The 27,851-nt window shown below is 45.5% G+C and overlaps 1 protein-coding gene across 4 annotated transcripts in view; it reads left to right on the plus strand.

Moving 5' to 3' along the window:
- Positions 1-4,319: 4,319 nt before the first annotated feature.
- The window catches only part of cdk4 (cyclin dependent kinase 4), an 83,352-nt gene continuing 59,820 nt past the window's right edge, over positions 4,320-27,851 (plus strand). Inside the window, exons 1-2 of one of the 4 annotated variants that reach the window (XM_073071369.1) lie at positions 4,343-4,449; positions 10,411-10,545. In XM_073071369.1, the coding sequence (XP_072927470.1) occupies positions 10,543-10,545 (3 nt within the window). In that variant the 5' untranslated portion in view covers positions 4,343-4,449; positions 10,411-10,542. The other 3 variants (XM_073071368.1, XM_073071373.1, XM_073071367.1) reach the window with 3 other exon arrangements.

A 27,851-nucleotide genomic window follows, 5' to 3' on the forward strand; every position in this document is an offset into this window, starting at 1 on the left:
GATTGCCTTCCAGAACAAGCTGGAGGGGTTCTGTGGAAAGGTGGATCTTGCCGGCCAACCATCCAGAGCACTGATGTCAATATTTTCTCTCAATTGTCGAGTCAGAACTGTCCATCTTTGATCCAGAGAGATATCCACGAGGTTGCTGGCTGCCCCAGAGTCAATAAATGCCTGAATCTCATGGGTCTGAGACCCACACAACAAGGAAGCTGGGAGCTTCACAGGATTAGAAGAAGATGGTTGCAGGGAGAATCAATCTGTCAGAATTCCCCATCCTGCTGATGGGTAATCCTCTTTTACTGGACGCATGGCAAATGATGCCCAGACGTGTCCTGGAGAGCCACAGTGCTAGGTGATGAGGTAGAGGGTGAAGACGGACAGTGATCTAAAGAGTAGGAAGATCGGGGCATTCTTTCCCTACACCACCTATTTGCCTGGGTGTCATTTAGAATGACCAGGTTTATCAGGTCATCCAGGCTGTCCTGCTCATCATGCTGAACCCTTGTGTCCAACCCATGCTGGAAAGCAGTGATGAGGGATCTCTGGTTCCTCCCCATCTCAACTGCAAGCATGCAGAACTTTACTGCACAGTCCCTCACTGTCCCTTTCCTTAGCGCACGTCTGGGGGTCTGCCTCCTGACCCAGTACTGGAAGATCAAACACTCTCTTGAACTCAACCACGAATCGTTGGGAAGTTTGGGCTGCAGGGGAACCTTGTTCTCGTAGGGCATTGAACAGGCTGAGCCTTACCTGTCTGTCCAGACGTTCACCAAAGAAGCCAGTTTACTGAACTGACCAGGCCGGGTTTGGAAAGTCAGCACACAATGGGTGATAAAGTTCCTGCAGCCATCAGGACCACCAAAGTGTCTGCCTGGTGGAGGAATACTCATTCCTGATCCAGAAATTGCTAAGGGAATCAAGGCATTAATGGCTGAGGCGGATGTGACTGTTACAGAGGAAGATGTGGGAGTGGGACTGTCCTGGCTGAAGGTTGCTGCAGCAGTGAGAGTGGTAATGGCTGCCACCTGATCCTGTGGTGAGTTGGTGAGCCATTGCTTCAAGTACTGACGTCTGTTTCTGACTGGGCTTGCCGCTCTGAGTGGCTGCTGCATTGCTTGAGCCGCTCTGCCATCCCAGCCTCTACTGACTTTAGCTTCTCTCTTACCTGCCGAACAAAAGTTAGGGCTGAGATCAGCTGTTCTATCTCCACTGGGTCCATTTTTGGTGGTCGAAGCTTGCTGACACAAGTGAGAGGTTACGGCCCAAGTATGGAGGGCGAGACGCTGAAGCAGATGAACAGTTCACTGAACTTTAATGAGAACTGTACAGAACAAATGGAAAAAAAACAATAAATGCTAGGCCAACTGTGTCGTTAACTAAAACTCTCAAAATGAAAGCTAATTCCAACGCCACGGCTCCGAAGCAGTAACTTAATACTAAATAAATACCTGCCGAAGAGTTGACTGTACTTTTTTCCCATAGATGCTGCCTGGCCTGCTGAGTTCCTCCAGCAGTTTGTGTGTGTTAACTAAATTAATACTGCTCCTTTTAGCATCAATCTAAACAGAAGTCTTCTCCCCCAGGACAAGGACAAAGGTAAGCAGGGAACATTGACATTCCTGTGGTTTTGGTCAAGATGTAAGACTGAAATGAGAGGAAGGGAGTTTAACACTAATTGGTTGGAACACGCATACTCAAGAGCATGATTGCCAACTCCATTCAGCAGCCCACCTGCAAAAACGCCCAGACTCCATGGCAGAGACCCTGGTTGTGATAATGCTGACTCATGGGCTTCAACATTCAGGCCTCGACCTCCAGACTCACCGATTTTGGTCTTCGAACTCTGGACTGCTGCACAAGAGCAGCCATGGCCTTCATTAGTGAGGGTGTGGCATTGTTGCCAAGTCCACGAACATCAGTGTTAATTGAAGTCACTTCTTTGCTCTTCAAGAACAGATCCACAATGCTAAACATGATACAGGGACTCGTGAGTTCCTGCGCATTTCCATTTTTCAGTGCACACGGATTCACAAGCCACTTTTCTGTCTGAATGTTGTGGTCACAATGTTCAGGTTTCCCAACCAGGTCACTGAAGATTCATCTATTCATCTACTTTCGTTCACAATGTGGGGAGGGTGGTGTTAAAGCAGAAAGCTTTGGTATGGACCAGAAGACCATAAGACTTGGGAGCAGAATGAGGCCATTCAGCCCAGAGTCTGTTCAGTAATTCTATCAGGGCTGATTTTTATCTCTGTCAACCCCATTCTCTGCTTTCTCACTGTAACTTCGATGCCCTTTCTAATCAAGAACCTATCAACCTCCACTTTAAATATACACAATGACTTGGCCTCCATAGCCGTCTGTGGCAGTGAATTCCACAGATTCATGCCTATTCCTACCTATCTCTGTTCTAAAGGCACACTCCACTAATCTGAGGCTGTGTCTTCTGGTCCTAGACACCCCCACTTTAGGAAACATCCTCTCTTCATACACTTTATCTCGGCCTTTCAATATTTGATAGGATTCGATGAGGTCTTCCCTCATTCTTATAAACTCCTGTGAGTACAGGCCTAGAGCCACCAAACACTCCTCATATACATACATATACTCAGCAGGCTAGGCAGCAACTTGGTCAACAAAACGCAGAGAGTTGTTCCTGCATCATTCTGAGCTCTCTCCACTCCTTCGCTTTGGATTTGAACCACTGTTGGTCCACAGGTCCATTAAACTGACGAATTATCGTTGTCAAGGGATCTGGTAACCAACAAGAAAGCTGATGGGTGTCAGAGTCTGGCTTTGACGAAAACACAGTTGGATGTTTTAAATTGATTAATGGTGGACTGTTTCGAGTTCTTGGAGACCCAGGAGATTGCAGATGCTGGAATCTGGAGCAACACACAATCTGCTAGAGGAATTGTCAACGTTTTGAGTGGAAATCCTGCATCAGATGCTGCTCCACCAACTGAGTCCCTCTGGCAGATTGTGTATCTCAGATTTAAAATAATTTCTCATTTTCCTTTACTGGATGAATTGGCTAAACCTCACAACCACATAGAAAACACTTTTGTCACTGCTCCTGTTCACTTCGACATTCACTGCTTAATAAAGTTGTTTGGCACCCAATCAATCACATTCAGTGGAGTGCTGCCTGTCCTACCCTCTCAACTGGCAAAAAGACAGGAAGTGTTCATGTGAAAGTGCTGTGTAAAATCTGGAGCCCACTGTGTACCAATCTGGTTCTCGAGTCAGAAAGGTTGTGGGTTTTAGTTCCACTCATGAAGCATGATCCCAAATTCTGGCTTGATACTTTCAGTGTAATGATTCCAGGACTCCATATCTAAGAAAGGATGTCCTGGCATTGGAGAGGGTTCAGAGGAGGTTCGTGAGTATAATCCTGGGAATGAAAGGATTAACATATGAATACCGATTGATGGTTCTGGTCCTGTACTCACTTGTTGGCCAGAAGAAACTACAGTCTGATCAAGGACGGGGGAAGCAGACAAGCCAGTTGTCTTTGTTTCCTCCATTTTGTGGACACTGAACTGATTCTTGTTCTGGGATAATTTAATCAGAGCAATTGAATGTGGACACAAGGAGCTTCAGGTAATGACCTGCTGAACCCAAGACCATTTTCAGACAAGTAACTATGTGTTATGTAAAGGGTGTGGACTCTGAACTGATTCTTGCTCTGAGATAATCTAATCAGAGAAAGTGAATGTGAACACGAGGAGCTTCAGGTAATGAATGACCTGCTGAACCTGAGACCATTTTCAGACAAGTAGTTACTTATTATGTAAAGGGTGTGGACTCTGAACTGATTCTTGTTCTGGGATAATCTAATCAGAGAAAGTGAATGTGGACACAAGGAGCTTCAGGTAATGAATGACCTGCCAAACCCGAGATCATTTTCAGACAAGTAGCTACTGATTATGTAAAGGTGTGGACTCTGAACTTATTCTTGCTCTGGGATCATCTAAACAGAGCAATTGAATGTGAACACGAGGAGCTTCAGGTAATGAATGACCTGCCAAACCCGAGACCATTTTCAGACAAGTAGTTACTTATTATGTAAAATGCCCAACCTACCGAAGAAGCAATCTGTAATCTCATTAAACTCTGTCTGGGTTGCCTCATTTAACTGGTTTGGACCAGTCAGGGTTGAAATACACGAGGCTGGGGTGGGCAGAGCCATGAAACAATGTAGGCTGTAACCCTGTACAATGACCAGTAAGAAGGAGACCCAAGTAGGTCAGGTGACCTTGAGCCAATGGGATGGAGGTCCAATGGTTCAATTGATGAGGAACAGTATAAGACTCAGGAGCTCCAAATACACAGTGACGATAACTCTCCAGCAGCCAGAGACCAACCATCACAGATAAGGAGGACCCCATGGACACGTGGAAATCGGGATCACAAGGAATGCCTGGCCAGCGTAGACTCTTTTCCCAGGTAATATCCTTTTCTCTTCATTGACTGTTCATGGACTGTTAGGGAATTCTAGTAGGGTGTGTGCAGGTAGTTAGTTTGTGAACCCATGTGCTTTTTAGTTGAGACAATAAAAGTTACTTATCGGTAAATACAGATTTTTTGCGTCTCATTGATCATTATTACAAGAGGTGATTCTTGTAACACATTAGAGTTTAGAAGAATGCCTTAATTAAACCCATAGATCAGTGTCCACATGCTCAGATGAATATAAAAGAATAATGCCTCAACCCCAGTGGCCTTGCCTGTGTAGGCTGTGGTGCACCTGCTCCCACTAACCCAGGCATTATTTCAGAATGCCCCAAACTGTCCCTCGGGTCTTTTGTGGCTGTTCTGCTGTCTACAAACCGATTTAACAGTGTGAGTGAAAATAAATGAATGTCTGTGTCTGGAATCCTTATTTTTATGAGTTATAAACTAGTAGAGCACATTAACTGAAGGGATTGTTTTGATTAGCCAAAATTGTTTTACAGTTGGCATATGTAAATGGCTGGGGGAACTAGACCAGGGACAGAACGAGGAGGGCTGACTAACTGGGCAAAGGGGCAAGGTTAGCGGGAGAATTAGCATTGCCAACCTGTTCTGTCACAGTGGTGAATCTGATAATTTGTTGGCCCAGGCAGCCGTGGAGGCCATGTCATTGGGTATATTTAAAGAGGAGGTTGATTGGTTCTTGATTAGTCAGGGTGTCAAAGGTTACAGGGAGAAAGCAGGAGATTGGGGTTGAGAAGGATAATTAATCGGCCGTGATGGAATGGCGGAGCAGACTTGATGGACTGAATGGCCTGATTCTGTCCCTGTGTCTTATGATCTGATGCTGACGGAGGTCTGCGCTGTGGGAGTGGCAGTGCTGAAAAAGTGCCGAACCCTTTGAAGGAGCACCACCCTGTCAGACATTGTTGGAACACCACAGTATTAGAGGGACAGTACTAATGTAGGGCATGCAGTACCAAAGAAGCATCATACTGGGTGGCAGGCAGCTGAGGGCATGAAAGAAGACACAGTCTCGACTGGCACCAGTGAGGTGCTCCAGGACCATTAGTCACCCTAGAGGATAAATTGCATCCTCGATGAGGTTGGCAATGTAGCATTGACAGAGAGTGGCATTGCTGATGGACCAGAACACTGTTGGAGAGAGACTGCTAAGCGAGTGCTGTACTGTCAGAGAGGCAGCGGGAGGAGTAGTGATGAAGGGAGTATGACTTTTCAGATGTGATAATTAACAGAGGCCTTGCCTTCTGTGTTAGAAAAGATCACAGACGCACTTAAAAAAAAATGGGTGATTCTTCCGGGTATAAAAACAGAAAATGCAGGGAACACTCAGCTGGTACTTGTAGAAAGAGAAACAGAGTTACCGTTTCAGGCCAAAGACAGTACACCACAAGATAATTTCTCCAGTACTCTGAGACCAATGTTTGCCCCTCAACGTGGTCACTAACACAATGCTGAGAAAGTGCCACGCTGGTGCAGGATTAGAGCTGATGGAGTGCTGGCCTTTATCACATTGTTTTGGGGGTATGTTGTGTGCAACTGTAAAATGGGGTCCTCGAGTGCTGTGGTTGATACTGAGGTTTGAAGACTGAATGAGACTGGAAATCGAGGTCCAATGGCTGAAGCCCTGGGTCTGGAGTCTGCAAGTCCACTGGGGGCTGGAGGCCTGGAGATGGCCTGCCCTGGGGTTGGAGAACTGTTTGTGCGTGTGAGTGGGAGGGAAATAGGGGGCTTGTTTTGCTGCTTTTGATCCATCGTTGTTGCTTTTTTTGTTGTTCTATTGAACATTGTGAGGTTGCTTGTAATATAAGGAGCATTTGATGGCTCTGGGCCTGTATTCACTGGAATTCAGCAATGTATCAGGGAACCCCCGAAAGCGAAAGGCCCAATTCCTGAAAGCTTAGTGGGGCCATGCTCAGTGTGTCACTACGGATCGAGGGTATTTATGCTAAAGCCATACTCGACAACGGGTCACAGGTCACATTGTTTTACACCCGGTATCTGAAGCATTTACCATTGACCCCATTCACAGCACTAGAGATCTGGGGGCTTAGTACCGGTGATTATCCATAGGATGGTTATTTGTCAGTGAAACTGGAGTTCTCGGAGGCCGATGTGGGGGTGTCTGAGGTCCTTGATACATTAGTGCTGGTTTGTCTGGACCCTGTTGGGATGGGTGGCGTTTCAATTCTGGTGGGGACCAACACCCCTCATGTAAGGAGGCTCATGGGGGCCTGCAAGGAGAAAGCGGGTGAGAGCTTTTTGGGAACATTGTCCGTGCACCCGGTGTTTCAAGCTGCTTTTGAGGGAGTGCGTGGCTGCACTAGGCTGGGTACCGAATTTAAACGAGACTGTGTGGTTCACCCAGTCAAAGCCAATGGTGGTATGGCCTGGAGAAGTAGCGAGAGTGTTGGGGACCCCCAAATTTCCAGGAGTGCTTGAGGGTGAAGCCCTCTTAGTGGACGCTCCGGAAGAACACAAGGGGGAGTCGGGATTTCCTGCTGGGGTACTGGTGAGGCCCGAATTGCAGAAGCCCTCGGTTGTACAGGCGAGCAGGATGGCAGTGATTGTCAGGAACACTCCGAAGAGGGAGGTCACCTTCAAGCGGGGGTTGCACCTGTTCCCGGTGACGGTAAAGTCTAGTGTCCCTGTGAGACAAGCCGGGGAGAAACGATCGGAAAAGCGGTAAACTTGACTGCTGAGTCATTCAACTTCGGGGACTCCCCGGTTCCTGCGGGTTGGAAGAGGAGGCTGGTAGAGAAGATGTTAAAACTGGAAGGTGTCTTTTCCACTGATGAGTTTGATGTGGGTTGTTCCAAGAGCACACGTCACACTATCCGGGTGACTGAGGATATCCTGTTCAGAGCAAGGTCGCAGTTGACTGGCCCCTGCAGAGGTGAGGATGGACAACAACCCCCTAACTTATACCCTGACCTCGGCGAAACTGGATGCCATAGGCCATCAGTGGTTGGCAGCGTGCTCTGCCTATGATCTCAGCCTGATTTACCAGCCGGGAAGCAGGAACATTGATGCTGATGCTTTGTCCCGACGTGTGCGTGACGAGGAGTGGGAGAGTGTTCCTGCCCCGGGGGTGAAGGCCATGTGTCAGTTTGCCATCACCATGAAGGCAGAGGGAAAGGAGAGGCAGGATCGAGCAGTGGATCAATTGAGGGCTTCTGATGACGCCATTCCCCAAGTTTACTGTAACCTGACTGCTCTGAAGACAAGTCAGCTGCCAGAATTGAGTTCTGGGGAAGTGGCAGCTGCTCAGCGAGATGATCCAGGCATCGGAACTATTTGGGCAGCGGTCGAAAACGGAGACTTGGCTCAGGCAGAGAAGATGAAACATCCGTCGGTGCCTCCATTACTGAGAGAATGGCCTCAGTTGGCGTTGTAGAACCAGATCCTATACTGAGTCACATCATCCCCGGGCCGACCCCCATGTTGCCAGCTGGTTCTGGCGGAGAAGAATTGGAAGATTGTGTTGAAGTCACTTCATGATGATTCTGGACATTTGGGGGTGGAGAAGACCTATGGATTGCTCAGAGACCGGTTTTACCGGCCCCGAATGAAGCTGAAGGTTGAAGAGACTGCAAGTCGTGCATTCAATGCATACGGCGGAAGACACTGCCTAAGCAGGCAGCTCCCTTGTCCCCACTTGCAGAGTGCGGGGCCCCTGGACCTGGTGTGTATGGATTTCCTGTCCATAGAACCCGATGCCAGCAACACGGCGAATGTCTTAGTCATCACGGACCACTACACCAGATATGCTCAGCCTTTTCCTACCAAGGACCAGAGGGCGTCCACGGTGGCCAAAGTGATATGGGAGAAGTATTTCATTTATTATGGCCTCCCCAGGTGGATACATAGTCATCAGGGACGGGATTTCGAGAGCAGACTGATCCATGAGTTACTGAGCATGCTTGGAGTCAAGAAGTCGAGGACCATGCCCTATCACCCTCAGGGCGATCCTCAGCCCGAGAGGGTCTGTATCAGGATCAGGGCACCGGGTTGAGGCCCGTTGCATTTGTCAGCCGGAGTCTGTCACCCTCCAAGAAAAACTATCCTGCACACAAGTTGGAGTTTCTGGCATAGAAATGGGCGTGGTGGATAAGCTGAGTGACTACCTCTACAGGACCAAGTTTGAGGTTAAGCCGGCCCCCACCCCTGAGAGGGATACTGATTTGGAGGATGAGGACATGGATGTGTGGTATATGCTGCCTTTCGCTAACTCTCCATTGATTGAGGAAGAGACTCCCGGCCCTTCTCCCGCTGTCAGGTGAAATGGGAGGGCTACCTGTGGGCAGCCTGGGTTGCAGTGGGACTCCGCAGGGGACTCCGCAGGGCTTGGCCACAGGACAGAGGGGTCCGCTTTGCAGGTGGGCACATGTGATAGGCTGCGGGAGGCCTCTCCAGGTAGACTGGAAGTATCCCCAGTAATGTCTGAACCTGAAGAGCTAGGTGAGGGGGTACGGAGGTCTCAGAGAATTAGGAGACCACATAGCACCAGGGGAACACAGTGTGACTCCCTACCGTGTTGAGGAGCTATGTCACTGCCTTTTACACCTAGGTTGGACTTTGTGTTTTGCAGGAAGGGTTGGCAAATTATCTCAATGTCATGAGGACATGACTAAATTTGGTGGGGGGGAGAGTGTAACACGCTGTAAGGTTTCACTGCTAATGTAATGGTTCCTCTGTAATGTTGCACTGCCAAGGTAATGACTTCTCTGTAGCAGCAGTGTCTGGGTTATGACTGGAGATAACGGGGCATGTTAGCTAATGAGCAGGGCATTGTTCTTTCTTGTGTGTCTGGGGGCCAGCATTTCGCAGTCTTTTGCTGGGGAGAGGTAGGAGAGAAGACACGAATGGAGAGAGTTGGTAGACTGCCGGATGAAGTGGACCTGGAGTGAGGGTCCGAAGGTCAGTGACGATTGGAGGAGTTCAATGGAGGACGACCGGCTTATCAGTGAGCTCCAACATTGTGCTTTAGACTGTTTCATGAGAATGGGCCCTTTTTGTTTGTTTCTTTACTAACCATATAGTCAAATTAAGAATTATAAAACTCAATCATTTAATCACATATTATGTACTGTTTGCTATTTCATGGTACTGCTCTGTAACAGGGGACACATCGCGCAGCATCCACCCAAACGAGATTTCTTAAGTTTGGCCAGGCCGGGGGCTATCATCCCCTATATTAAGCCGCTAGCTGAACCGAGAGTTACAAATGAATTATCTGAAATTGACTGCAGCATTTCCTACTTTACCATCGTGACTACATTTCAAAATTAGCTCATTATCTATTGAGCACATTGAGACATTTTGAGAAGGATATGAATGGAGATGTGGAAATGGAAGTCACTCTTCCCTCAGTCCCAGGACATGCTTTAGTTATACCTAAGATATCTGGACAAGACATTCATGTAGAGGGCAAATAAATACCTTATGTTATAAAGTGATTATGAAAAACTAACAGTCTGCATTGCCTACAGATTCACTCGAGACAATGTGATTAATGTCTCGTTGAATTCACTTGTCACTGGGGAATGATCTATTGATAATAACAAGGGCAGCCCCACACAACATGTAAAGATTAAAAGCGTGGTCAGATGTGAAGGATGCATCATGCAGAAGTGACCTTCCCTCCTGAACAGCTTAGACACACAGAATGCAGCTGCTCGGCTTCACCTTCCCTGTAGTGATTTGGGATGGGAAATCAATGCTGGCCTTGCCAGTAGCGACCTAGTCCCATGGAAGAATGAAAGGAAACAGGGAGGGGCACCAACAGTGAACAAAGTTGCTGCTCAGAGAAATAGGTTAGCATTTCAGCCCAATGATCTATAATGAGACCACAACCTGAAACAGTAACACCATTTCCTGCTTCACAAACGCTTCCTGATGAGCTGAATGTTTTGAACATTATTTTTATTTCAGATTTTCATCATCTTCAATTTCTGTATGAAATTACTGGCTAGCCCTAGAGGCATAAGGAAATACAATTTGATTAAAAGAACAACTTCAAGACGACAAAGCTGATTGCCAAACCCTGCAGTGAAAGAATGATGTATGGTCAGTTAAACTTAACGAACTATATCAACCATCAGCTTTGCTAATGTGACGCAGACTTATTAAGCCAAAATAATTTGTAAAGGATTTCCAGTGAAGGAGTAACACTGGATGAATTATTTTGCAGCAATGCACAAGGAAATTGATTTGAATGTGGATCATTGTGAGAACATGGTGAGTCATAGTTTGAAGTCACTTTACTGAAACTTCCACTGTCATGGGCATTTTGAACTCTCCCAAGAGGGGGCCTGCATCACCAACTACTTTAGAATTAAATTTTGCAGAGCTTATAAGATCAGTCTACAGAAAATCTTGGCCACATGCAGAATCTGACAGGTAGAAAAAAACACTAGTGATGTGCTGGAATTGACACGTGATATATTTTCAGTGTTTTGACTTCAGGAATACGCTAATGATGGCACCAGCTTTAAATTTGGGTCATTTATACGCCAAGTGCTCATTAGAATTTTCCAGGCTGAAATCTCACGTGACCTAGGCTGGAATAATGAAAAGATAGTTGGCAGGGGAGGGTGGTTGGGGTTGAGGTGGCTTGATTAAGATTTCATCTGTTTGGTGTTTTTTTTTGTGGTTTACAACAGCACCTTGCATTTTCTTTTAATGTCCCAAGGTGCTTCATTAACGAACAATAATTCACACCAGGCTTCCTACAAATAACTTATGACTGATGGGAAGAAGTTTATACAGAGGACACCTTGAAAAGTGGGAAAAGAGGCAAAGAAGGGAAATAATTTGGGGATGGGACTTCAGAGCTTAGCATGGCCACCAACGGTGATTACATTTAGAGAATGATCAAAGAGCTCAAAGCAGAAGAGTTCAAAGGTACAATTTAATGTCAGAGAAATGTATACAATATACATCCTGAAATGGTTTTTCTTCACAACCATCCACGAAAACACAGGAGTGCCCTGAAGAATGAATGATGTTAAATGTTAGAACCCCGAAGTCCCCCCAGCTCCCCTCCCTCCCGTACATAGCGGCAGCGAGCAACAATCCCCCCTCACCCCACCAACAAAAAAAGCATCAGCACCGCCACCGAGCACTCAAGTGGGAGCAAAGCAACAGCAAAGACACAGACTTGCAGTTAACCCAAAGACTTTGGTATTCGATATAACACAGGCTCTCTCTCTCCCTAATAAGGGAGAAAGAGATGTCTCCGTTTCACAGCGAGAGGGGAGACATAACAAACAACTCAACTCGCTGGTTTACGATGTTAAACGTCCGTTGCATCGTTTTTTCCGAGCTCTGTGCCCAAAGATCTTGGGTCTCGGGGCCCACAGCCTTAGATCTTCCATCTCACATGACACATCGATCTCTTGCCCGGACACCGAACTCCAATCCCCCCATCTCCAGAGCCACAAAACCTCGGTCCTCTGAAGGCAAGTGAAGCTCTTGGGCTGAGCCCTTGGTGTGCCAAATAACAGCCATTCATGAAACCCCAAGAGTGGGTCGCAAAGAACTATAGTCAGCGTGTAACTCCAGGTCAGGGTCTTCAAAAGAACCTTGAAAGGGAAAAATAGAGATATTTAAGATGGAAGTAGAGCTGATTCTGAAGATGCAAGCAAAGGAGTCGCTGTTTGGCACCATTAATCCTCTTAAGCTCCTCCCCGTTAGACCATAAGACCATAGGACACAGGAACAGAATTAGGCCATTAGACCATTGAGACTGTTCTGCCATTCCATCACGGCTGATTTATTTAATTCCGACATCCAAATCATTGACATACAATGTGAAAAGAAGCAGTCCCAACATCAATCCCTGCAGAACACCACTAATTACTGCAGCCAACCATAAAAGACCCGTATTTATTGTCACGCTTTGCCTTCTGCTGGTCAGCCAATCTTATCATATCCATGCTAGTATCTTCCCTGTAGTACCATGGACTTTTATCTTGTTAAGCAGCCTCATGTGCGGCACCTTGTCAAAGGCTCTCTGAAAATCCAAGTACACAACATCCATTGAATCTCCTGTCAGTTATTTCCTCAAGGAATTTCAGAAAGGTCTATCATGCTGCAGACTATTTTATGACATGCATAAGGCTATTGATAAAACCATATAAGATATGTCAGACAAGATTTCCCTTTAAAGAAACCATGCTGACTTTAGCCTATTTATCATGTGCCTCCTAGTACTCCAATTTGAGAGGGAGAAGATAAAGTCAGATGTGTCTCCATTTTCCCAGCAAGAAGGGAGACATAACAAACAATTCGCTGGTTTACGATGGGTCTTTGCGATCCTGGGTTTCCAGGCACACAACTGCAGATATCCCGACTCCCCTGACGACACACGGGTCTCCTGTAGTGACACCGACCCTCAATCTGCCCACCTCCAGAGCCCCAAGATCTTAGGCTTCCGAATTCGAGTCGGACTCTCAGGCCGAGCCTTTGGCATGCTGAACAACGGCCAGTTATGGAACCCTAAGAGTGAGTCCCATTCCCGCAAAGAACTGTAGTCAGTGTGTAACTCCAGGTCAGGATCTTCAAAAGAACTCTGAAAGGGAGAAATAGAGATTTTAAAGATGGAAATAGAGCTGTTTCCGAAGATGCAAACAAAGGAGTTGTTGTTAGGTGCCATTAACCCTCCTAAGCAGAGGTTTCAGAGGGTTCTTGGATTGGACAAAAGTCAAGTGAGAGATGAAGGTGAGAGGAACTTTAAAGCAATAAGAAGTTTCAAATGGAAGCCAGTACATTGATAGGATCAGGAGCAAGAGTAGGTCATTTAGCCACTCAAGACCTCCACCATTTAATATGATCTTGGATGATCTGACTATTGTCTCAACAGTAGAAGCAACTGAATGTAGGGTAACAGCTGAATGGGACCTGGTGCTGGTTGAGTTCTGCATGACCTTTATTTGATAGAGGGCAGATCAACAGAGGCCAGCCAGCAGTGTGCTGAATCAGGAGACGACAAAGGCTTGAGAAAGGTGTTCCTCAGCAGATGTACTGTTGTTGGAGTCAGGCAATGTCACAGAGGGGAAAATTATGTGCTCTCTTCCTGCAGCTTGGAAACTCATCCCAGCATCGGATGTGACATCAAATTTGCAAATAGAATCAAACAAAAAATGTGGAAAATCTGTGGGCTGAGGAACAGACAATATTTCATTTTGGAGACCCTTCATCGGAACTGGGGAGGAGGCAATGTAAAACTGAAGCTGCAGTGAAGGTAGTAGGGGTGGGGTAGAAAGGCACTTTATTGATTCCAAAGGAAATTACAGTGTCTCAGTAGCATTACAAGTGCACATATAACCATATAACAATTACAGCAGGGAAACAGGCCACCTCGGCCCTTCTAGTCCATGCCGAACACTTACTCTCACTTAGTCCCACTGACCCGCATTCAGCCCATAACCCTCCATTCCTTTCCTGTCCATATACCTATCCAATTTTACTTTAAATGACAATACCGAACCTGCCTCTACCACTTCTACTGGAAGCTAGTTCCACACAGCTACCACTCTCTAAGTAAAGAAGTTTCCCCTTATGTTACCCCTAAACTTTTGCCCCTTAACTCTTAACTCATGTCCCCTACTCTCCCCTACTCTCAATGGAAAAAGCCTATCCACATCAACTCGAACTATCCCCCTCATTATTTTAAATACCTCTATCAAGTCCCCCCTCAACCTTCTACACTCCAAAGAATAAAGACCTAAAGATAAAGACAAAGAATAAAGATATACAAATATTAGAAGAGAAGTAAGAAAGAATAAAAAAATAAGTTACTTCTAACAGTCTAACAGGAGGGGAGAGGATCATCACTTCCCTGGCTATAGGTTCACTCATTATAGAACCTAATCAATAAAGTATCTATCTATCTACCCTAAGCTCTGGAGTCCCATCCCCAAATTATTTCCCTTCCTTGCCTCTCTTGTGTAAACAAGCTTATCTGGTCAGTGAGTGAATGGAAACAGACAGTGAGAGGAATGTGAGAGTTATGAAATGTCGAGTTGGAAAACAAACCTGGCAGGTTAGGCTGAGCATGTTCTGACAGAGGAAAAAAAGGGATAGATAACAACAAACAAGCTGAACCAATATTGGAATTGGTTTATTATTGTCACATGTACCAAGATACAGTGGAAAAGCTTGTCTTACACACTGTTCATACAAATCAAATCAAATCAAATCAAATCATTACACAGTCTATTGAGGTAGAACAAGGTAAAACAACAACAGCAGAATTAAGTGTAAATGCTACAGAAAGGATACAGTGCAAGATCATAATGAGGTACTGTAGATTGTGAGACCACGAGGTCTTATTGTACAAGAGGTCTGTTCAAGAGGCTTATAAAAGTGGAATAGAAGCTGTCCTTGAGCCTGTTTGGACATGCTTTCAGGCTTTTGTATCTTCTGCCCAATGGGAGAGGGGAGAAGAGTGAATGTCTGAGGGTGGGGTCTTTGATGACGCTGGCTGCTTTACTGAGACAGTGGGAAGAGTAGACAGAGTCCATAGAGGGGAGGCTGGTTCCTGTGATGTGCTGAGCTGTGTCCACAACTCTCTGCAGTTTCTTGTGGTCACGGGCAGAGCTGAGCAGTTGCTATACCAAAGTCACTATGCTTCCATACAGAATGCTTTCTATGGTGAATTGATGAAAACTGGTAAGAGTCAGCAGGGACAAGGTCAATTTCTTACATGTGGAGCATTTTGTTTAGGAGTGTTGCTGTCTCTCCTTACTGATCACAGATGGGCAACTGATCCAGACACATATCAAGTTGCCTTAGTAGAATCCAGTATTCAGTCCAGAAGGCTGAAATGCCCCCAGACAGACAATGAGTGTCTGTTCCTCCAGCTTGCACTGGGCTTCACTGTAACAGTGCAGGAGCTCAGAGCCCGATAGGTCAGACAGGAGTGGGACAGGGAATTGACGTGGCAGGCAATGGGGAGCTCAGGGTTTCCGCTGAGGACTGAGCTCCGGTGTTTTATAAAGTGATCCCCCAATCTGTGTTTGGTTTCTTTGGTGTAGAAGAGGCCACACGATGAATACTGAATGCAGTACACATGACTGGAAGAAATGCAAGAACTGCTTTGCCTGGAAAGACTTTTCTGACTCCCTGGATGGTGGGCAGAGTCCTGGAAAATCTCCTCTGCAACTTCTTTATAATGTCCACACCTTTCCTATACTGAGGTGACCAGAAATGAACACAATATTCCAAGTGCGGTTTAACTAGGGTTTTACAGAGCTGCAACGTCACCTCGTGGCCCTTGAACTGAATCTCCCAACTCATGGAGGCCAACACAAGCATTATGTCGTCTTAACCACCCTATCAACTTGCAGGGCAACTTTGAGGGATCTATGGTTGTGGACTCCTCTGTTCCTCCACACTGCTCCAAATCCTACCCTTAATGCTGTATCCTGCCTTCAAATTCGTCCTTACAGATTGAATCACTTCACAATTTTCTGGATTAAACTCCCACTCCCATCAGGGAGGAGGCTATGTAGCATCCAAAACAGGACCACCAGACACAAAAACAGTTACTTTCCCCAAGCTATGAGGCTGATCAACACCTCCACCCACTAACCCACCCTTCCACGCGCCCAACCATCACTACTTTATCACTTTGTGTAAGAATCACCTTATGTATAGGCACTCCTGTGCTTAGCATCATTTTGTGGACATACTATACATTCAATCTACAGTATGCACATAAGTTATCTTCTGTATTTATATTTATTGTGCTTTTATCATTGTTCAATGTTCAAAAGTAAATTTATTATCAAAGTACATATATGTCACCATATACAATTCTGAGATTCATCTTCTTCCAGGCATACTCAATAAATCCATAAACATAACAAAATCAACAAAAAACCGCACCAACTTGGGCGTCAAACCGGTGTACAAAAGCCAACAAACTGTGCAAATACAAAAAGAAGGAAATATTGATAGTAAATAATAAAGCAATAAATATCGAGAACATGAGATGAGGAGTCCTTGAAAGTGAGTCCATAGGTTGTGGGAACATTTCAGTGATGGGGTGAGTGAAGGTGAGTGAAGTTATCCCTGCTGGTTCAAGAGCCTGATGTTTGAGGGGTAATAACTGTTTCTGAACCGGTGGCGTGGGTCATGAGACTCCTGTACCACCTTTCTGATGGCAGCAGCAAGAAGAGAGCAAGTCCTGGGTGGTGAGAGTCCTCAGTGATAGATCCCACTTTCCTGCGACAACGCTCCGTGCAGATGTGCTCAATGGTTGGGAGGGCTTTACCCAAAGTAAGAATCATCTCATTCTCCTTTACACTTGTGTACAGAAATGACATTGAACAATTGTAAGCAATCTTGAACCTGTGACTTCACAGCCCAGCTCTGCATCCTGTCAATGACCCCTTGCAACCCTCCACACGATTTACATCTCCACTAACCTTCATGCTATATGCAAACTTACTAACCCACCCCACCACTTCCTCATCAGTTATTTATAAAAATCACAAAGAACACAGATCCTGGAACAGAATAGACTGGTTCAACACACACAAGATGCTGGAGGAACTCAGCAGGCCAGGCAGCATCCATGGAAAAGAGTAAACAGTCGACGTTTCGGGCCGAGACCCTCCCTCCCACCTTTTAAATCCATTTCTCAGCTTTTTTTCTCCATTCCTGCCAAAGGATCTCAGCCAAAAACGTCAACTGTACTTTTTTCCATAGATGCTGCCTGGGCTGCTGAGTTCCTCCAGCATTTTGCGTGCGTTGCTTGGATTTCCAGCATTTGCAGACTTCCTCTTGTTTTAGACTGGTTTAACCGTAGTTATCAGGGAGTGTCTGCTTATAAAAGGTCATCAACCTGAAATGTTAATACCGTTTCTCTCCAGATATTGTGCCAAACCTCTGGAGTATATCCAGCATTTTTCATTTCTAGTTATTGTTGAAGTTGCTGGTGAGGAATGATCTCTGGTGGCATATCTATTGACTGCTAGTGTTAGTTCTCAGGGCAACAGCATAACGTGATTTATAGATGTAGTAATCTTCAACCCAAAAGCTATTATTAAATCTCAAAGAAAACAAAATATTTTCTCTTTGAATTGCAGCAGGATTAATGAGTGAAATAGCACTGCTCAAGTCCTTGGAATGTTGCAAAACATTTCACAGTTAATTAACTCCCTTTGTGATATGGACAATCTTTGAATTCCATGAAAGTGGGGAGGGGGAGGGGAGACGCGGGTGGGACAGTGTTGCTTTCTGAAAGCTTTTTTGAAGAGTCAAGATTTGTCATTTGTACATTAGAACGCATCAGTGACCAACACAGTCCGAGGATGTGCTGGGGGCAGCGCGCGAGCGTCGCCAGCTTCAGCGCCAATATAGCATGTCCACAACTCACTGACCCTAACCCGTATTTGTTTGGAATGTGAGAGGAAACCGGAACGGAGAGGATGTACAGACAGCAGTGGAAATTGAACGCAGATCACTGCACCGATGTAAAGCGTTACGCTAACTGCTACGTCCTGAAGCTAGTCTTCATGAATTAAAGAGCTCTTCAGGGAGCTGAAGTTACTTTCCTTGTTCTGGGGGCTCCCCACAACACCCCTCCCCCAACCCACCGTGAGAACTCTCAAACTGCATTGTGCTCCCACGCTGCACTTGAGCTCGCCAGCAATGCAACAGCCCCACGCTGAGCATCCTCACCCTGTATAGACTGCTACCGTCCTGACCCATGCTGCAACCCCCTCACTGCTCCCTCAACGTAGTCTTCTGGCTTCTTCACCTGACACATACAGAGGAAAACACCGCATCACCCCCACACAACGTCTCTGCCGGCCGCTCTGCATTCCCCCAACCACACAGCAGGTCGCCATGCTGCATCTCTCCAATGCAGCCCCACACAGTGAATGGTATTCTTATTGCAGCCCTGCTCCTGTACTGCATAACAACAGCACAGAAACAGGCCCTTTGGCCAATCTAATCCATGCTAACGCCAAACATCTATACTCCAAACATAAACACGTGGCAAAACTGCAGCACAGGGGATCTAATAGAGGTAGAAAAAATTGTGAGGGTCCGCTCTCCTTTCCTATCAGATTCCTTCTTCACCAGCTCGTGACCTTTTCAGCACTTGCACACTGCACCCAGCGCTGCTACCCCCTCCCACTGAAACTCCTGCATTGCAATGCCTGATACACCAATAGCCACACCGTAGTGCATCCTCCCCCCTCCCACACACACCTTGCAACTCATGCACACAGCAACGCCCCCGAACACAACGTCGTATCTTTGCACTGGAGCCCCACGCCCACCAAATGTAACATTGCCACACCACAGCCTATGCTCTCAAGTGCAATCTTTCACAGTGTAACCGTGCTCCCCTCCACACCAGTCTTCTCATTGCAATCCTCACAATGCACTTTAGTCACTGCAATGCTGCATGCACATTGGAAACGGTGCATTGCAACGCTTTCACACCGTACCCTTCATCCACATTAAACCCTCTTCACACGTACTGCACCCACCATAGCTCATCGCCGCCCTGGCAACACCGGGCCTCACAGCTGGAAGCAGCCACAATGCATATACCCTCCCATCCCCACCCTCTTCGCTCCCCCATCACATTCATTCTCTTCAAACTCCCATGCAGCCTTCCATGGCCATTGTCCTCCCCAAAACTGTTAATCACCCTCTCCAGCATCGCCCCATCTGCGGTAATGTATGGCTCCTCTATCAACATCCTAACCAGATAGGTCAAATCTAGTACTTAATCTTCCCTTCCACATGGGGCATAATCTTAAGGTTTTTGGAGGAAAGCATTTGGGGGATGCCAGGGGTATGTACTTTACACAGGGAGTGGTAGGTTTGTAGAAAGCACAGCCAGGGGTGTTGGAAGAGGCAGGCACGTTAGGTACATTTAAGAAGCTCTTAGATAGGCACATGGATGAAAGCAAGACATCGAGGGAAGGGTCAGATTGATTTTAGAATAGATTACAGGGTCAGCACAATTTCATGGGATGAAGGGCCTGTACTGATTGTAATGTTCTATAGGAATACAAAGTGAATCTGTGCAATCTGCCCTCATAATTTCTCAGGATAATTTTGATAATTTTCAAAAATAATACAGACTTTTAATAATTTTTGGGACATTCAGTTGCCAGAGAATGACTGATAACCTCATGTGATTCAGGAAGAACTGAGCAAGAAGGAGTGTGTCTCTTTGATCGGCTGCCTCAGTTGCACCGATCAGTGCAGAAGCTGTCAGCTCCAGGTTGTATATTTTTGTACACGGTTGCTTGGCTTCCACAATGTGTGCTGAGGTCCAGACTCGCTCAGTTGAAGGTTGTTGTATTTTGCATTTGCAATTGACGAATGCAAGATGTCATAATAACTGCTAATGGCTCAGTTTGCATTGAGAACAATGTGTGTTCTGACACGTCACAGCTTCTATTCTGGTTGATAGATTTAAGCAGCAAATAGTGAATTTAAATCCAGTAAAGCTTGCACTAATCAGCTTAACCCTGCGAGTTTAAGGTTCTTTTTTGAACGACATTTGATAGGAAAACAGGAGCAGCAGTCGGCCACTTGGCCCCGCCACTCAATATTATTTTTTATTAGTTACAGTAACAGACCCTTCCGAACCAATGACCTGGCACTGCCCAATTAAACCAATTACACTAACCTGTACATCTTTGGAAAATGGGAGGAAATTGGTGCGCCTGGAGGAAAACCACGCAGTCACATGCAGAACATACAAACTCCTTAGAGACAGCGGGGGAATGAAACTCAGGTCGCTGGCACAGGAGCTACATTCAATACGATCATGGCTGACCTGTCCCAGCTCTCATCTTCCCTTCTGTACCAGATCCCCGCAGCTGTAATATGTTGAAGATGTAACATTAATGTACGAGGCACGGTAGTGTGGTGACTAAATTACTGCAATACTATCCAAATGCTTGAACAAATCGTTTGAGACATTAAGATTGAATGCCACCACAGCAGCTGAAGAATTAAACACATGAAATTAAATTACTCTGGCAAAATCTGTTGGAGAGGTAGTCCCCAGGGAACGCTGCACTGTGGAAGTGGTTATCCCGAGGGAACGCTGCACTGTCAGAGAGGTAGTATCGGGGGAATGTTGCGCTTATGAAACAAATTTTTATTTCCTTAATTGTAACAAATTATTCAAAGGGATAAAAGTTGATGTATTATTATAATCACACAGTCTTGCATTTTGTTCTCTTCTTGTTTCTTTTCTACAGCCACAGAAGCAGTGTGATCTCCTCTGCTCCTCCAACACCAGCACCAACACTAGTTAACCTTCTCCTGGGGCTTGCTAAGATTGCTATCTGTGCGTCCTGAACAGGGGAACAGAGTGTTCCTCCCGGGCTGGCTGCCTGGAAATGCTCTGAGTTTCTGTCCATGCTGGACAGCTGTGGGAGAAAAAAATACATGGCCTCCACGGGTAATAGAAAAGTGCTTCGAGACTTTTGGGCACTACGGGAAATAAACTACTGTACATCTTTGATCAGGAGTGATCAAAGCTGATTGCGGACTTCAGGAAGGGTAGGATGAAGGAACACATATCAATTCTCATAGAGGGATCAGACGTGGAGAGAGTGAGCAGCTTCAATTTCTGGGTGTCAAGATCTCTGAGGATCTAACCTGGTCCCAACATATCGTTGTAGTTATAAAGCAGGCAAGACAGCGGCTATACTTTATTAGGAGTTTGAAGAGATTTGGCATGTCAACAAATACACTCAAAAACTTCTATAGTTGTACCGTGGAGAGCATTCTGACAGGCTGCATCACTGTCTGGTATGGGGGGTGGGGGCTACTGCACAGGACCGAAAGAAGCCGCAGAGGGTTGTAAATCTAGTCAGCTCCATCTTGGGTACTAGCCTACAAAGTACCCAGGACATCTTCAGGGAGCGGTGTCTCAGAAAGGCAGTGTCCATTATTAAGGACCTCCAGCACCCAGGGCATGCCCTTTTCTCACTGTTACCATCAGGTGGGAGATACAGAAGCCTGAAGGCACACACTCAGCAATTCAGGAATAGTTTCTTCCCCTCTGCCATCCGATTCCTAAATGGACATTGGACCTTTGGACGCTACCTCACTTTTTTAATACATTGTTTCTGTTTTTTTGCATGATTTTAGTCTATTCAATATACGTATACTATAATTGATCTATTTATTTATTTTTACTTTTTTTTCTTCTATATTATGTATTATATTGAACTGCTGCTGCTAAGTTAACAAATTTCACAACACATGCCGGTGATAATAAATCTGAATCTGATTCTGATAGGAATGTGTTTGTTTAGTCTACATTAGTCATGATTTGTCTGGGTTTTTTTTGTAATGTGATAGTATAGTTGTGGTTTGAATTTATAATAAATGTATTTTTGTTGAAAAAAAACACCCACCATCACTGCTAATCAGACAATACCTGCTAAAGGGTGTCAATGTCTGTTACAGTGTTAGCAAAAAACTGGGCCAGAAAATCTCAGCAGTAATTCGCACTGTCCTGATGAGGCCTTCAGTCGTGATGACCTCATCACTGTGCAGGAGGAGAGCGCTGTAGATGTAGGTGAGCTAAGACATGGGTGCTGTGGAGGGTAGGGTGATGCTAGTCGTGGCTTGAATGTGGCCTTCGCTTTGTTTGAAGGACTGAGCACTTTGGAACAGAACTGAGGGAATACTGCAGCTTTGGAGAGGCTGTCCTGAGTGATTTGTTACATAATCCTGAATTTTCTGATAGGAATATTTCTCAAATGTAAAGGAAGCCTGAGAGTATGGAACTTGCTCCTGATTCACCGTGCCTATGAAGGATGTTATTGGCTCCTGTAAATTCTAGCTTCATGACATTTTGCTTTGCTATATTGCTTTTGCCACCTTCGGGTGTAGACTAAAGATGAACCCAATTGCTTCAAGTCTCTTCGCTCAACAAAGGACTGCTGAAAACCATCAGTCCCAAGGCACATGAAGTCCATGGGAGGTGTGTACAGCTTGTCGAAAGCCCCTGGACAGGTTATGAACAGCTTCCTATCTGACTGGCTTCCGTGGCTCAATTTCTCTTGATCAATCAAATCAACACCACAGATATAAACATGGTCAAAAACCTACGCGAAGTTCGCCATTTGGAGAGCCCTTACTAATGTTCGGCGTGGAAGACCTCTTGTTCACCGCTCCACTATCGGCATCTGTGCTATTAGATTTGCAGCCTCTCTCTTCTCCTCTAAGGTGCTTCTTAAAGCCCATCTCGTCAGCTGAGCTTTGAGCCAAAACGTCATCCAGCACAGAAGCAAGTACTTCAGACCATCACAGTTCAAAGTCAATTTATTACCAAAGTACTTACATGTCGCCATATACTTCCTTGAAATTTATTTGCTTGTGGACATTCACAATAGAACGGAGAAATATAATAGAATCAATGAAAATCTACACACAAGGACTGACCAATGTGCAAAAGAAGGCAAATTGTGTAAATATATGAATGAATGAATGGTATTGAGAACGTTAGTCGTAGAGTCCTTGAAGGCGAGTCCATAGGTTGTGGAATCATTTTGGAGTTGAGGTGAGTGAAGTTATGTCCTCGGGTTCAGAAGCCAATCAGCCATCCACATTATCCATCAAGCACTCATTTGCACCAATTGTACATTTTCTCTTACGTCAATTTTAATTGCCTCCCACATCTTTCACCCTGTTCTCCTGCTGCCCACTTAGACTGGGGGCGATGTGCAGTGGCTAACTAATCCAGCAATGTTCACATCTTTAGCATGTGGGAGGAAACAGGATTTCACAGAGGAAACCTACATGGTCAGAATCAGAATCAGGTTTATCATCGCTGAGATTTGTCGTGAAATTTGTTGTTTACTGGCAAGTGTACAGTGCAAGGCATAAAAAAAAACTACAAGTTACAATATAAGTAACTAAATAGCATAAAAGAAGAATAGTGAGATAATGTTTGTGAATCATTCAGAAAGCTGTTGGTGGAGGGGAAGAAGCTTTTCTAAAAAAAACCATTAATGTGTGTCTTCAGGCTCATGTACCTCTGCCCTGATGGTAGCAATGAGAACAGGGCAGGTCCCAGGTGGTGAGGTCCTTTATGATGGACGCCACCTTCTGAAGGCATTGTCTTTTGAAAATGTCCTCGAGGATGGGGAGGGTTGTGCCTGTAATGGAGCAGGCTGAGACTACTACAACCCTCTGCAGTCTCTTGTGATCCTCTGCATTGGCGGATCAAAGGAAACCAGGGTTAAACCTATTTCTTCAGAGTGGCAAGGCACAGGCACCTGTCCTAACATTTCCTCCATAGGTGACTCAATATCAATTTTTGTCTTAAGTACATTCCTGTGAAACACTTCAAATGCTTTGTTGAAATTGCCATATAAATGGAGGTGGTTGTTGTTGTTAATGCCTCATTTGCTTGTCGAGGAAAGGCACCTCACCCCAGGAATCCGAGCTTAGGCCAAGAAGTCAGCATAGGGGGAGTTAACCAGATAAACAATCTGTCTGCCACACAGCTTGAAAGAGCCTTGCAAGCACATACCCTGCTGAAGTGATATGGTTTATTTATCTAGCAGGAGTGTTTTATGAAGGAAAACTTCAGTATTACCACCCACCACCCCCCACCCCCCATCCTCATCACATTCTACAGGGGTTGTATTGAGAGCATCCTGAGCAGCTGCATCACTGCCTGGTTCGGAAATTGCACAATCGCGGATCACAAGACCCTGCAGCGGATAGTGAGGTCAGCTGAGAAGATCATCGGGGTCTCTCTTCCTGCCATCATGGACATTTACACCACACGCTGCATCCGCAAAGGAAACAGCATTATGAAGGACCCCATGCACCCCTCATACAATCTCTTCTCCCTCCTGCCATCTGGGAAAAGGCTCCGAAGCATTCGGGCTCTCGCAACCAGACTATGTAACAGTTTCTTCCCCCAAGCTATCAGACTCCTCAATATCTGAAGCCTGGACTGATACCTTGCCCTACTGTCCTGTTTATTATTTATTGTAATGCCTGCACTGTTTTTGTGCACTTTATGCAGTCCAGTGTAGGTCTGTAGTCTAGTGTAGCTTTCTCTGTGTTTTTATTACGTAGTTCAGTCTAGTTTTTTTGTACTGTGTCGTGTAACACCATGGTCCTGAAAAACGTTGTCTCATTTTTACTATGCACTGTACTAGCAGTTATGGTCGAAATGACAATAAAAGTTAACTTGACGACTTGACAGAAGGAAATGTTTGAGTTTGTGTCATTAAGAAAATACCAGGTAAAATATTTGTATCAAGGGGTAAAAAAGGATTTGTGGCCTAATGACCATAAAATTATTATAAGATTGCTTGGTAGCATAGCGATTAGTGTAATGCTTTACAGCACCTGCGATTGGGGTTCAGTTCTCACACTTGTCTGTAAGGATATCAAGCAGTAGTAAATCAAGGCAACTGGACTTGCTGTGTTGTCTAGAAGATGTTTCGCCACTCATCTGAGAGGCTTCTTCTGTTCTGATCCATGGTGGGTAGCTTTCCAGCTTATAAACTCTGTGAGTTGTTTAAAGGTATAGCAATCACATGAGGGTCTGGTACCTTTCCCAAATGTCTGAAGAACAGCTGTGCGGTGTTGATACCATATGTCTAAAGTACAATGACCTGGATGATTGAGGGACTTCATAGACATTAAGGAGCTTGTACATTCTCCCTGTGACCACGTGGGTTTCCTCTGCATGCCCTGGTTTCCTCCCACATTCCAAAGTCATATGGGTTCGGGTTAGTAAGCTGTGGGCACTGGAACCGCGGCTACTCCTGTGGGCTGCCCCCAGCACATATCTCAGACTCTGTTGGTCATTGATGCAAATGGTGCTTTTCACTCATTGTTTCAATGTTTTGACATACATGTGACAAAGTTAATCTTTAAGTGCAGGGATGAAATCTTTATAAAGGAGATAAATCATTAGAATTTGTTCAGACAGTAACCCTTTGTTCCAGATTCAGAATGTTGCATCTTCGAACCCAGTGTCCAAGACAACACTCCAGCCCAGCACTGAGGAAGTGCAGAATGAAGCATCGAGGGAGCTCTGTACTCAGAGGGGCTCATTGTTGGAGAGATGATGCTGAGGGAGTGCTGCACTGTCAAAGAGGAAGCTCTGAAGGAACAGATTTAAGATTAATTTACTTATGAGGGGTGATTGACAAGTTTGTGGCCTAAGGTAGAAGGAGTCAATTTTAGAAAACCTAGCACATTTATTTTTCAACATAGTCCCCTCCTACATTTACACACTTAGTCCAGCGGTCGTGGAGCATACGGATCTTGGACCTCCAGAAAGTGTCCACAGATGGGTTCGTGGCCTAAGGTAGAAGGAGATGAGTTATACAGCTCTCGTTACATGCACATGCAGCTCAACTCTTTGAGTGATTATGCAGAAAGTTTGGAGTTAATAACTCATTGGGGTGATTGATAAATTCTTGGCCTAAGGTAGAAGGAGATGAGTTATTAACTTCAAACTTTCTGCATAATCACTCAAAGAGTTGAACTGCATGTGCATGTAACGAGAGCTGTATAACTCATCTCCTTCTACCTTAGGCCACAAACTTATCAATCACCCATCCGTGGACACTTTCTGCAGGTCCAAGATCCGTATGCTCCACGACTGCTGGACTAAGTGTGTAAATGTAGGAGGGGACTATGTTGAAAAATAAATGTGCTAGGTTTTATAAAATTGACTCGTTCTACTTTAAGCCACGGACATATCAATCACACCTTGAATCACATGTACACTGAAACATACGGCGAAATGCGTTGTTTGCATTAGCAACCAACAGACTCTGAGGATGTGTTGGGGGCAGCCCGCAAGAGCCGCCACATATTCCAGTGGCAACAAAGCATGCCCACAACATTCAGCAGAACAACACAAACAGCAACAGCAAAACAATCCCCTCTCCTCCCGCTCACACAAACTAACAGGCCTCCAAGCCCAGGACAGCCTGCCTCCAGAGCCTCAGACTCACAGACTTTGAGCCTCTGATATCTGGTCACAGCAACTCAGGGTCTTTGGGGCCTCAACTTCCAGACTTACTGTCTTTGGCCTTCAACCTCTGGTATCGACCCCAGGCCTCACAGGGTCTCGAGTTCAGACCTGTGACCTGGGGACTTGCCAATCTGGACTATTGGAGAGGCAGTGCTGCACTGAAAGAGCAATTGATGCGCAGTGCTGCATTGTTGGGACGATGCTAAGCGTGCACCATACAGTTGGGGAAGCAGTGCATAATGGAGAGGTAGTGCTAAGACAAGATTGTACTGTTAGAGGCAAGAGTTGCATTGACTCAGTAGACTGAGGTCTAGTTTAACCACTTGGCAATGTTTCAAAGAACAGCAGGGACATTCTCCCTGGTATCTTTGGACCAGTGTTTATCCCAAAACCAATATGACAAAAAGAATAACAAGTGGATTAATATTGTCCTGGGACCTTGATGTGATTAGATGAGTTGATTATTCTCCATAAAATGCAATGTGAGTCAATGTATGCATTGTTTCGTGTGGCCTATTTGTCAGTCTATAAATTACATATGTTTATTTTAAAGATAAAAGAAAACTCTCTAATGCTGACAAAAATGAGATCGACAAAAATTAGAATAAAGCCAGAATGTTGGAAGAACTCAGCAAGCCAAGAAGGCAAAAGGAGCAAGTTGACATTTTGGGAAAAGACCCTGCATTAGGACTGAGGGGACAGGAAAGATTGCACTATGAAGGTGAGGGGGACAGTACAACACACACAAAGTGCTGGTGGAACGCAACAGATCAGGCAGCATTTACGTAATGAATAAACAGTCGACGTTTTGGGCTGGGACCCTTCTTGAGGACTGGAAAGGAAGGGGGAAGATGCCAGGATAAAGAGGTGGGTGGGGGGGAAGGAAGATAGCTGGAAGGCGATAGGTGAAGCCAGGTGGGTGGGAAAGGTCAAGGGCTGGAGAGGAAGGAATCTGATAGGAGAGGAGAGCGGACCATAGGAGGAAAGGAAGGAGGAGGAGATCCAGGGGAGGTGATAGGCAGGTGAGAAGAGGTAAGACGCCAGAGTAGGGAATAGATGGAGGGGAGTCGGAGGGATTTTTTTTACCAGAAGGAGAAATCGATATTCATGCTAGAATATCAATTCTGCGGGACAAAGGCTGGTAGGCGGGACCAGAAGATGAGGGGAATGATGTGTGGATGGAACTAGGCTTGGGGATGGGAGGGATGAACAAAGGAAGGAAAAAACAGGTGGATAAGCAGATGAAAAATTTGATATACATACTGTTGGGTTGTAAGGTACCTGAGTGGACTAGGAGAGGTCATTTCTCCAATTTGAGTTTGGCGCCTCCATAGTACCAGAGAAGGCAGAG

The sequence above is a fragment of the Hemitrygon akajei genome, chromosome 18, assembly GCF_048418815.1.
Source record: "Hemitrygon akajei chromosome 18, sHemAka1.3, whole genome shotgun sequence".
Lineage (NCBI taxonomy): Eukaryota > Metazoa > Chordata > Chondrichthyes > Myliobatiformes > Dasyatidae > Hemitrygon > Hemitrygon akajei.